General features: G+C 39.3%; 1 protein-coding gene across 2 annotated transcripts in view; it reads right to left on the reverse strand.

The window, feature by feature from the left end:
• Nucleotides 1-7,774: 7,774 nt before the first annotated feature.
• RAF1 (Raf-1 proto-oncogene, serine/threonine kinase) overlaps nucleotides 7,775-13,097 on the reverse strand; it is a 314,694-nt gene continuing 309,371 nt past the window's right edge. For both annotated transcript variants that reach the window (XM_078661425.1, XM_078661424.1), the window contains one exon: nucleotides 7,775-8,886. In XM_078661425.1, the coding sequence (XP_078517551.1) occupies nucleotides 8,746-8,886 (141 nt within the window). In that variant the 3' untranslated portion in view covers nucleotides 7,775-8,745. The remainder of the gene's footprint in view (nucleotides 8,887-13,097) is intronic.

Raw genomic sequence — 13,097 nt, forward strand, 5'->3', positions numbered from 1 at the left:
ATAAATGCTTGATACAATACAATACCATGGGTACCCCCTCAGTGCAACCACACCTACGCCCAACACAAGGGGGGCCCGCAACCCCTTTCAATGGCGGTTTCGCCACCATGGAAAGGCTGGCTGAAGACAGCATCCTAATTTGGCAGACTGTGCCTGCTAGGTACCACCATCATTTTATTGATGTTCCGTGGCGAATAGGATTTGCGTCCACCACGGTCGCAGTCTGGATCCCCCCGCCATCGCAAAGTGGCGGGGGGAAAATCACGGTCCGATGGCAGAAGGACCGGGCAAACTATCACCCCTTTTACACCATTGGAATTCATACTAGAAATATGTCAGAACATATTTCGCCATTATTAAATAATTCCGAATAATATTGACTGTTGGTTAGGTTAAAAACACTAGGCGGCTGGACATATGATCAATCACTTTTCAATAACTAGCATTATGTATTGCATGTGTCAAAAGCCCAGACAGATTTGATCAAAATGCTAGTACCTCATCAATTAGCATGATATGACTCAATGAAAGCCATAATAAGGGGTGCCACACTTAATGTACATTAAGACAGGATAATTAAGCTTATTTTGGGGACTCTTTAATCAATTTAGAAACAACTCATTCCAGCATAGATGGCCAAGGGTTCCCTGTTAGTCCTGAAAAACCCATGCACCAAAAACTTGTTATAATAAGAATGCTGCTAAAGAAAAATATATATTGGATAAGGTCAATAGTCCTGCTTATGAGTGGCACCAAGGAAGTTTTGAAAATTGTGAGGAAAATTCTGGCCATTCATATAAGCAATGAGCAAGGTACAATAATATATATGTAAAACTGCCTGTATATCCTGAAATGTAGTCAAAGGCACCAGACAAATTCTGAACGTATTTAAATTTTACTATGTAGATTTATCAGAGCTTATTGAGTTATGTTTGAGCCAGTGCGTATTTCTTGAATCTGCATAATGGGCGGGGTCGCAGTTAGGATTTCCCCATCACACAGATACAGCTAGCCATGGTTATCTTTAATGTACCACAAGGTGGCAGGGTCCAACCCAAACCCTCAGAACTCTGTAGAAAATTACATTTCACTCTTATCCCAATCTTGCTAAAAGTGATTAACGTATTTGATAGTGGTAGTTAGTTTACCACCGTCATCAAAAGAGACTTCTGCAGTCATATTTATAAAAAAAAGAAAAAAAAAGAAAATTATGTAACTCATGTAATCCGATCTCTGTTATCATCAATGCTAACATTTATTTTAAGGTTCTGGACAATATAACACTGCTTTATGACCAGAAGAAACACAACAACTAATACAGCTATGTCCATTTTTGATGTGGCAGCCAATAAGGGGTAATGGCCGGGATGATCCTGTTGGATGCTTGTAAATTTTGGACTCAGCATGGAATTCATTCACCCTATATTCGGGAGTTTGACAGTATAACCAGGACTTTCTACCCTTATCATTTGTGTGGGTGCTAAGTCTGACAAAACTGCACTCACAAGGGGGACTAGGCAGGTTCTTCCAATCTCTGCTCAGTGATTTGCTATTCACCTCAAACCCTTTCTAAGACATATTAAAGCTTCTCTTGATACTTTCACACTAATCTTGATTGGCACAGAGGTCAAAAAATCTGCCTACAATGACGATGTTTCCATACACCAGACACAGTGTTTCCATCTATAGAGTGTAAAGCTGGCAAATTGGCAAAAGATCTTTTTTTTACATAATGGAAGTAGTATATGTTCATTTATGTTGCGAATAAGAAATCACTTATTAAGAGTTTAAAGATTACATCAATGTTGGAAGTGATGTACAACTATATTTACGAACCATTAAATTCAATCTTTCATCTCAAACATGCACAAGTGGAATAGCTTTCCTATTGTAATTATAGGTCATTGTAACCTAACCAAGATAAAAATGTTACCACGATTCTTATATTTATTTTAGACTTTGTCTCTGATGCTATGGCAAGGTTTTTCAAGACGAATCAGCTTAGAATCGCTTCATCTGGGAAGTACAAAACATGAAGAACGGCTATGGGACTGCTACAGCTACTAAGCAACAAGGGAGAACAGTCTCTTCTGTGTCTTTACTCTTATTACTGGGTGACTTTTGCTTCACGTCTTTCTCATGTTCTGGGTCAAACCAGTACCCACTGGCGTCTATCCGAAATTGTCCAGACATAATGGACTTCGTGGAGCACTCAGATTATCAAGAATAAGAACAAATTTAGGGCATTCTCAGTAAATGTTCATATTTGGCAGGCCTTAAGCCATACATTTTATATCCACCATACTACAAAATATACAACCCTGGTTTTATTCAGCTCAAAACACATATGCCTGTCAATGGGCAGAATCAAAAATTCAAGTCATCAGGCAACTTTTCAAGGAAGGGGTCATCCAGTCCTTTGAAAATCTGGTAACATGTTCCAAAGTATGGATTCTTTAAGTTATTACAAATTAGGCAGTTTTTAGGGTAACTTTCCCTCAATGGTACACCTGATATGTTGAGAGAGAGTTAGGGCCTGATTTAGAGTTTGTTGGATGGGATACTCCATCACAAATGTGACAGATAGACTGTTCACCGTATTACAAGGGCTACGGGATATAATGCACTTGTAATACAGCGGACTGGATATCAGTCATCTTTGTGACGGAGTACCCCATCCACTAAAATCTAACTCAGGCCCTAAATCTTGTAATAACTAAAGGCTTATTATGTAACATTTGCTCTGCTTCTGCACATAGAGCGGATTTATGTGTTATGTTTCTTACAGAAACATGGATGTCAGCACAATCAGATACTATAATAGATGAGCTGGTTCCACCTCATTTTAAAATCATACAAGTGGCCAGGGAAGATAAACTCAGAGATGGTGTAGTGGTTATTTTCCTTAGATTGAATAGATTACTTTTCCTGTTTATTTACCGCCCTCCCACAGTTTTACCAGTCTCACGATATACATTTTATGATGTATTATGTTTACAAGGAAAACATCATCCTCCTAAAAATCATTTAAATGTATGTGTTAATACCTCTGGGAGTCAATTAGCCAATTTCAAAGATATAGTGTGCCTCTTCAAATTTAAAATGATTTCTGAAAAAAGTGATCCTGGAAATTATTTTCTGTCACTGAAAGTATCAAGAAAGTCAAAGAATTACAGAAAAATGTCACTGGCACAGAAACATTTGATGATCCAAACTGACTGGTATCAGGCCTTTTTGTTTATTTCTCAGATCTTAAATGAACGTTAGCAGTCCAAAAGTAAAATCCATCAAAAAGAATATAACCTTTGATTCTCCATGGAATTTGTATTCAATTAAATTAGTGCTTATCCAGATTGAGCACAAGTAGCGTTAAGCATAGGACTCTGATCTACACATTTTATTCTTAAATAATTCTAAGAAGTACTACAAACAGATCAAACATGATAAACAAGCTTTCTTTTCAGTGTTTATCTGATGCCCCTATTCTCTCTAAAGAACATTTAAACCAGTAAACGAAATCCAATCTTCTGGATGTTGCCAAGTACAAATTACTCCCACAATTAGTCTGTGTGATCATCTTTCATCTTGGTTTACCAAGAGTGAAATAATTAGACACAAATCTCAGACAGACCCAATACTTGGATCTTATATTCCTTTGGTGATGCTACAGGATGAAGTGGGTGTGGATTGTTACAATTTCAAAATCCATCCGATGGATAGGATTATACAAAGGCATTCCTCAGGTACCCCTGTTGACATCTTCCCTGCAAGATGTATGAAATAATTATCACTTGGTACGACAAGGAAATCGGTCCCATTTTCTGTAATTTACCTGAAACTTATATAGGACCCAACATTCAGAAAAAAGCTGTTATTGAACCATTTAAAAAAAAAAAAAAAACCTTTAAACCCCATAGAGCCCAACAATTGCAGGCCAATTTTCATCTTCCTTTATCTAAGCAGTTGGAGAAACTGGTCTCTTTAAATCTACTCAAATCTGTTCAGCAAAATAAACAATTAGATACTTATCAAGAAGAATTCATATCGGGTCACATTAAGGACCTTGTAGTATCTGTGCTTGATTACCTACGGATGATGATGGATGCCAGAGGCCCAGGAGCCATAGTTCACTTAGACCTCTTGACTGCACTTGACACAATTGACTACAATATAGGGCTTGGAGGGCCTTCCAATGTCTAGCTTAAATAATTTCTATACAAGAGAACACAAATAGTATCTCTCTCCCCTTTCACAACATTCGCTAAAGAAACTTGTTACCGGGATCACGTGTATTTCCATTATTTTTCAATGTCTATAGGCACCCACTCACATCGTTGCTGCATATCTGGGTATGAAGTTTTCTTATGCATGCAGATGAGACCCAGTCAATTTCTGGATTTTCTCTAGACACTAATCAATATAACCCTTTAATTACAACCAGATGGTGGATGCCTAAGAATGATCTAAAAGTAAATCCTGACAAAACTGAAATACTTCTAAAATCACCCAAAATCAGTATCAGAGACTGGAAGTGGCCAACTATAGTGGTGCAAGCACTCTTTCCTCCTTCTTCAATATGTAACTCAGGAATCTATCTTGACTCTAATCTTAGCATTCCCACCCAGGAAGTTAATGTTGTAAAGTCTGTCTTTTTTCATTGCTTTAACCTATTTTACCGCTTTTAGATATGGAATTAAAACTACCTGTGATCAATGGTTTAATCCAGCCAAGAACTATGCCAACCTGGTCTTGCTGGCTGCACCAAAACACGTATTATGCAACAACATTTGTTTTAAAATGTAGCAAATAAACTACTTTGTGAATTGAAAAAAGTTTGACCCTGTTATTTTAAATAGGAAGAAACTACACGGACTTCCAGTGAAGTCAGAATAATTTTTAAAGCTGTAGGCATTATAAATAAACCTAACATTCTGCTTTTAATGGCCCAGAAATGTTGCTGGTATTGCCCTTCTGGATCCCTATGCTCCAATGGGAAGTTTCTTTTGAAAATTTGCAGATGTTGGACTTCAACTTTCGGCAATCAAACATTCTCAGTAGCTGCAGCCAAACTATTGCATGCTACCTGTGGAAACAATCCTCTCTTCTAGTTTTCAGGAAATCTCGAAAACACATTTTTAAATAAGATTTCACAGCCACCTACTCAAACTCAACAGTAGTGCCAAGACAATTTTGGGTGAATGTTGTGTTTAATAAATAAACATAAACATATCACCCTCACAGATGTATTATGCCTTAACTCATAAAGGTTTGATAAGTCATGTCTATTCTATGTTACCTAAGGGGTACATAGATAATTATCATCTGGCTAGTTGCAGAGAAGACACGTGTTATATGACAGTTACAACAAAGGAAGTGCACTAAAGCTATATTCTCAGTCATTGGATACTAAACGTCTCTAGACTCAGGATACAGCATTATAAAATAATTCAAGATTCAACACCAAAAATATTACATTCATGTGGTTCTGAATTATACATGTTTCACTGCTCCTAAATGCACATGGATGCAATACATATTTTTGTTAACTGTAGTATGCCAGGATTTCTAGCCTCAAATTGTAAGGTAAACCACCAAGTTGCTTCAGTGTAATATTCCCTTTTCACATAAGCTCATAATGTTATCCCTCTGAAATGTAGTATGAACTGGTTGGTAATTTTTTTTGTGTCTTCATCACAGCTCAGTTCTTTCTGCATTGCATGTGGATCCTTCACATGGTGGGCAGAATTCATAGATATTTGTGGGGAGGAAATATCAATTTTGCACAATAAGTCAGGTGATGAATATTGCATATTCGGTCCCAATTTTTAAAATGGATGTGAATCTTACCTCTCGAATCTCAAGTTCTATGGAATGATAATATTTGTACGATATTATGTTGTCACTTTTTAATGCTACATATTTCTGTGAACTGATAATGCTGCGACTCATTCATAACAATTTTCTTACCCTCCTTTCATACAACAAAATAATTTTAAAATTATGGAAACTGTAACTATTTGCATCACTCAAAGGTTAGGTTTTATTTTACACTGTATTGAGGTTTCCCTTCCTGCCTTAACCGATAAGAGTTCTAGCTCTGCAAGTGACTGTTTCTCAATTCATCAGTGTAAGTTTTACATCAAGAACTTGATGTTTTGGATTAGTTACGTGATCTGGGGTCCACTAAACAAGTAGGATCTGCCATCGTTAGGAAATGCTGTAAAAGTCCACAGAGCAAGATTTGGAAGGTTACCACTGTCAAGCTGGCCCAACCATGCTCTAAAAGAGTTCACATCTTTAGGAGTGGAGGAAGGCATATGGTAGTTAGATAAAATAGTTGAGAAAATGTTTTCCTTTTGCTAGTGCTGCCTAGAAACAGTTTTTAACTACCCATCTATAGAAAGGAGAAGTACTAAATTATTTTTGAACTCCCTGTGTGTTTGTCACAAATGCATTACTTCCATGCTCTCTAGAAAGAGAACAAGCCAAACTGAAAAGAATCAATAAAGAAGAAAAGGAGTACTCTTACATAAATAGCTGTGCATCCATGAAGCTGCATCAAAAGGATACACGAGCTTCAAAAATCCAAGCCAGGCACGATCAATAGCAGAGGATCGTCTGATGACCACTCATCTTCACTGTATTTTTTTTTAGCATTTAGAGAGGGTACAAACTATTATAATTTTGATGTGTCCACACCAAAAGATTGTTGGTGACACCCCCTTACTGCATTCAACGGAGGGGACTAATGGCAGCTTCTCCTTCCCCTCGAGTGTATTGTGATTTAACTCCCAAGCTGTACATACCATCTAAAGTTAAAGCAGCATTGTAGCTGTTAGACAACAGCAATGGGTGAACTGTTGGGTCTCCTTACGCTTAACCTTACACTTAATACTGCTAGTGTTTAGAGCTGGCCTAATAAGTCACACAAAGTCAATCAGCGTACTCTATCAATTCAGTCAATGGCATATGCAATGGTATATTTACCTTAGATTAATTGGATAAAAAAGCTTGGGGGTGCTATGGAAACACTAGATTGGGCGACTTCCTTCATCCTTCTTGGCTGATTGTTTTAACACTGTGTTTTCCACTGCTCCAAGTTCAATGAGTGCTGACTGCTTATGAACAGTAAAGGTGGGATGTACCATTACCTCCAACTGACCAGGCAAGGGTAGTACGTCTGTGCGTACTTGAACTTTGACAATCATGTTGAGCTGTATCTACTTGCTCCTGGAGCTGCAGTTCCATTGTTAATGTTGCCTCATCTTCTACTACAGGAACGTATGGAGACAATTCTATTGCACACTGGTATTTTAGACAAGAAACCTGAAATATACATATAGTTAGGCTCATTCGCCTGTCAAATAAAATATCGAAGAGGGAATCAAAGATCTAATAAAAACAGCATTTTTGGCCTTTGCACCCATAATGTAAAACATAGTTCTGCAGAAACTATTCCTAAATCTTGAAACCTGGTGAAGTTCCAAAAAACACACCTAAATGCTGTCCATCTTAAACTACATGTTGATTACTTAAGCTCACTGGCACTCTCAAGTAATATGGGCTACTCTTATTGTTTTCTCAGTTCTCAATGTGTTTGATCTGTATGCACTGTATTTTATGTAAAGCACTCAGCTACCCTAATCCGAGCATCATGCTTTTCTTAAAAAGGTTATGCTTCTTTTGGGGGCAAAGGTCCACACAGGAATTTCAACTGAGTTGAAATAATTGGCCTACTAATGGTGTGAAAAGAAATGAGATTTGAAACAGGGAATGAAACTTTAACACAAATTTAATTTATTTTATTAAAATAGGATAATCAGGGGAACTATGGTTTACAATAGATGTATTTGCTCATGAGCAATAAAAGAGCATTATACCAAAAATTAAAACCCAAATCAGCATCTAAAAAACTGTATACGTTCTCACAGTTTCCCCTTTATAGTGCATCTCTCCGAAGACCGCCCTAGACAGTTGCTAAGGCAGTTCCAAGGCTCTGCTGACTGAGGCGAAACACTGCAAGGAAAAGTTTCGCAGAGACTTGCATAGTCAGAAGGGAGACATTCTGAGCAGGATTCCTCAGTGGGCAGCAGGAAACAAATCCATAGTACCAAAGTAAGTTCACTTGAGTTCATCAAAGTTGGTCACACTCTACTTGGGCCAATTCTCCTTCTCGTTGGGCCCATACAGAGAAAACAGCATTACTTTTTCAGCAGAGTTGTGTCCCAATGTTTGTTATTTTCCTTTACCACTGTGCAAAATAATCTTCTTAAGCCCTTATAATTTGTTTAAAAGAAGTGGTGTATCATGTGCAGTTGCTGATTTCCCTTCCTTCCTCTGGATCTTCAACTGATGGACAGGAACAATTCTTTTAATAGGTGTGTTGCAGATCACTGGTAAATGAGAATGATGTAGATGTACAGAAGTGTTCCTCCATAAGTGTGAGCATTCTTGGATATTCTTTTGGAAAATATTGTACAAAATCACCTATCCACTGAGATAAGTATTACTGTTTCTGGGTCACAGGCTTTCACCGCTGTACCAATAAACAAGTTCTTGGTATAGGGCAGAATGGACCGTTTCTTTGGAGGTTTAGTACTGTTGAAGTATTAAGCTTGCGTTTGGAATCAAAGACTAAAAAGCTGGTGTGGTGATTTTGCATCCAGGAGGAAACCGAAACCTCCAAGTACAGCCATGTTGTCCACCCCCATGATGTACTTTCATAAGGGGCTATAGGATTTGCACTTAAAACACTGGTAACCTTGTAGATGTTAATGTACAAGAATTGATGTCCTCTGTGTGAGAAGCGCGGTGCAGTGATGGCTCGGAAGCACTGCGGTTGATTTTGGGTAAAGAGTGCTGCAGCAATTCAATGGAAGATAAAATCTACAAATAAAAGAAAAACAGATTTAATATTTTTAATATCAGTTAATAAAGTATCTACTTCATGTGCTCAAGTGAAATGCATACTAGGATTTACTACACTGATTGTGTTCTCAGTCTTTGAAAGTGACATAACATTAGGAAAGAGTCATTTAAATTCTAAAGCTTACTTATTTTAAAAACTGTAGGTGAGGTATCAAAGGCTTCCTTTTACTAACTCAACATCCTCTTTTCTTAACCAGAGCACCAGATAGTGTTCTGATGAGAGTACCAGGCCAATTGATGCTCTGTTCCACTCTTCGAAGCATTGCACTCATAGAACAAAAACTGGGTCAGGTCACCAGTAAGCCAACTTTATTTTAGTTCCTGGTCTTCATAAACATTGTATGAGTAATCCTGTATGAGAGCTACTTCCTAACTACACACCGGCTCCCAGTGCAGGCTGGTATCATTTGCCTTATTGTCCCTTTTATTTAAAAAAGGTATTTTACCATCAGCAAAGAGCATTGGGGGAACTATGATCCAATGCCCAACTATCTTTCAATCTTCTAGGAGACTCGATATGTTTTCATTTGATAGTTGTCCATATGAGCATTAAAAACAGAACATGCTACAGGAAACCAAGCATCAAAACTTACACTAGCCTAATGAAGTCAGGAAGGAATGTGAAGTCCAGGTCTACACATACTTAGCATGGATTGAATAGCAGTGCCCTCCAAGCTGTGGTGGCTAGCGTGTGGATGATGCAAATGTGTAAAACACTGGCCCTAAAACAATTGTGCCAACTAGATCCTGCTGGTGGGCCAAGATGTCCAGACAGTAAGGTTTAGTAATAGAGTATCAGGTTAATCAGGCGGCTGCTATGTAAATATCAGCTATGGGGATGTTGCCTAGGAACGCGATAGTAGCCCGCTATTTTATGAGTAGTGTTCCCTAAGAGGAGCGTGGAAGATTCTCTTTGCCTTGAAGTAGCAGGTCTGAATGCATGACCATCTATCTGTCTTTGCGAGCCTGGATTAGGCTGCACCTTATGAGGTTTAGCAAAGAAAACACAGGAGGTTTAGCAAAGGAAATAAAGAGGAGGTTTGACATGCGGAGTGCTTTGGTTCTATCTACGTAGGACATGAGGGACCTCTTAATATCTAATGTATGCAGTGATCTTTCTGCCACTGAATTGGGCTGTGGGGAAAAGAGCACAAGTTCTATGGTTTGGTTAAGATGGAAGGGCTTTACTACCTTAGGAAGGAACTTCGTGTTGGTTCTATAGATAACCCTATCCCTGTTGTCCTGGATGTAAGGCTCCTCAATGGTAAGCACTTCCAACTTGCTGATATGCCTATGCGAGATAATGGGCACAAGTAAGGTAACCTTTCCAGGAAAGGAACTGCAGAGGGCATGAGTCCATAGACTCGAATGGTTGCTGATCTAGTCTGGTAAGCACTATGTTAAAGTTTCAGACTGGAGCAAGAAGTACTCTGGGTGGTATGACCCTTTTGAGTACCTCCAAGAATGCTTTAACCACTGGTATTATAAATAAGAAAGTGTGTTGTTTGTTCTGCAATTAAACAGAAACTGCTGTTATGGGGTGACTAATCGATTTCTAGACCAGGCCTGCTTTCTGCAGGTGCAAAACGTAGGAAATAATTTCCTTCCCTGTAGGGTTTAACAAAATCAGATTTACAGGAACTAAAGTAATTGATGAACCTCCATCATTTGGCTGTATAGCTGGTTCGTTTTGTGGGCTTGGCGGTCCTTCCTCAAAAGGACATTGATTCTTGGGGAGCCAGAGGTACCTCAATTCTAGGCCCTAGGTGGCAGATCAGAAGACTGAGCTGAACTGTAACCAAAGACATGACATGACCTTTTCTCTGTGTGTGAAGGTCCGGCTTGAGGGAAAGCCTTTTGTTGAGACTGATCAATACCTCTAGAAGATTGTAAAACAAGACTTGAGCTACCAAGATAAGAGTTAAAGATGTTTGCTTGAGTTTCCTGAACACAAATGGAATCAATGAGAGAGGTTGAAAAGTGTAGGCAAAGATCCCTGACGTGTTCATACATAGTGCATTGCCCATGCACTGTGGGTGTGGGTATCTGGCGATGAAACTTCATGTTTTCTGGGTCGGGGAACTACCCTGCCACAAATGAGTTGCAGAAAAGCTTTGAGGGCTAGTACCTCGAAGTAATTGATGTGTCCATCCTGGTACTGAGGTGGCCACTGTCCTTAGACTGTGCATTCTGTGCGATTCACACCCTAACCCATGAGAGAAGTATCTGTGGTAATGGCTACATGAAGTACTGGGTCTAGGAAAAGCCTACCTTGAAGTAGATTGGTGGGTGACCACCCTACCTCTTGGTTGGTGCCTCCAAAAGGAGCCCGTAAATGTTGCAGTCTGCACAACCACCATAAACTTGGCTGTCTCCATATTTTAAAAAATGTCCACCAAGAATATCATCAACTTATAGCACCAAAGGGTGCTCAAGTAAAACAGTAGTTGATGAGATGCTATTGCATTTTGGGTTGAAACTGGAGATATAGAGCCAGACGTGGAGCTGGTTTTTGATGCTGGTGTTAACTCATCTAGAGGCCATGTGGGTGGCATCTAACGAACAATGGATGTCTGTGCTGGAGACAAATTTGCTCTCAGACATAATCTCTTCTACTGTCTTCTAGAACTGTTCCCAGAGGTGTTTATGGAGGTCCTTCATCTCCTTTCATTGTGAATTACTGTATCTCAATAGGCGCAAGACCGAACTGTCAATATACCAATGTGAAGCTGCTTCCACTGCCACCTGCTAACCCACAGCATCAAACTTGTTCCTCTCCTTAGCAGAGGATGAATTTGATGCCAACAGTGGCTTGGGTGGTTCGGGGTTCGATGCCCTACTCCTGTGGGAGTGGTACTGTGTATACGCGTGAGGTAATAGTGCCTTATATTTTTCATGAGTAGCTGGGATACTCATGGTGTGGTTTGCCCCAAGGACCACTCTTCAGTGCCGGATCGTCATCATGTGACTGATCTTCTTTGGACTCGCTGAGTGACAGCGGTTCCACGCGAAGGCAAGCCCTGAAGCACCACCTTCGTACTGTACTTCTGTGCTGAGAGGTGCCAGCCATGCGGTTGTGCACCCAGCTGTGTTTTCTCTGGTACCAGAGCATATTCTTTGAACGGAAGGCAAGAAAAAAGAAGCAAGTGACGTCATAAGGTCAATGGAGAGGAAAAGACTGCACAACCTGAGTTGGTCAGTCCAAGGATGTTTCGCGTGTCAGTGAGGAAAGTACTGGAACGTTGCATTCCATCACCAGTGCCGCAGGTATCAAAGAGTCTGGACATGTGCGGAGTCCCTGAAAAAGGTTAGGCTCTGGGATGTTTTCAACAAGGACTATGGTCCTCGTGGTTACAGGTCTTCTTGCTGAAGACTTTAATAATGGATCATGAAGTAGCCCGATGCAAGAGACAGATTATGACACCGATGGGCATGTGTAGAAAACAGCAAACTCTGAGCCCACTGAGTGCACATCCAAACCCGACAGTGGAAAAGGAGAAAAAAAACAGTCTTACATGGAGTAAATGCAAGTGTGCAATATACAATGAGAGGAGGAGTCGCACCACATTGCGTTCTTGAGAAATTTCTTAGAAGAAAAACAACTTGAAAAAAGTCTAAGCCCAACACTAGAAGGCAGGAGTATCCTAGCATGTGTATCTACAATAAAACATTATCCAAACATATATATCTAAGATAACAAAATTCTAGATTGATCATACAATGGAGTATGGAAAATCCAAGGGCCATAATTCTGATGCAGAACTATATGTTCAACTATAAAAAGTTAAAGGTTTAAAGATGCTGGGTCATTGTGGAATGCTGTATGGGATATCAGCTACAAATGAATCTTGGGAATAAGGTGCATGAGGGTTTTTGGGGAAATAGTTTGACTCATATAATGAAGATGGATTATACGAAACAGTTGATGAATAGGACGTTGAAGCATACGCACCTTGATATATAATTTTAGCAACATTAACTTGATCATAACGTTGAGCTAGGTGATAACTGAGCTACACTGGTTTGAATTACAAAGTGATGAATGTGATAATGAATTACAGAAAGCGTATTTATTTCAGAATGTTGCAAACAGCACTTTTGAGAAAAATGAATGGACATTATACAAAAAAACGAAGTTCTGAGATTTGGAATCAAGGACCTGGCATATT

Source organism: Lissotriton helveticus, chromosome 9, assembly GCF_964261635.1.
Source record: "Lissotriton helveticus chromosome 9, aLisHel1.1, whole genome shotgun sequence".
NCBI classification, from domain to species: Eukaryota; Metazoa; Chordata; class Amphibia; order Caudata; family Salamandridae; genus Lissotriton; species Lissotriton helveticus.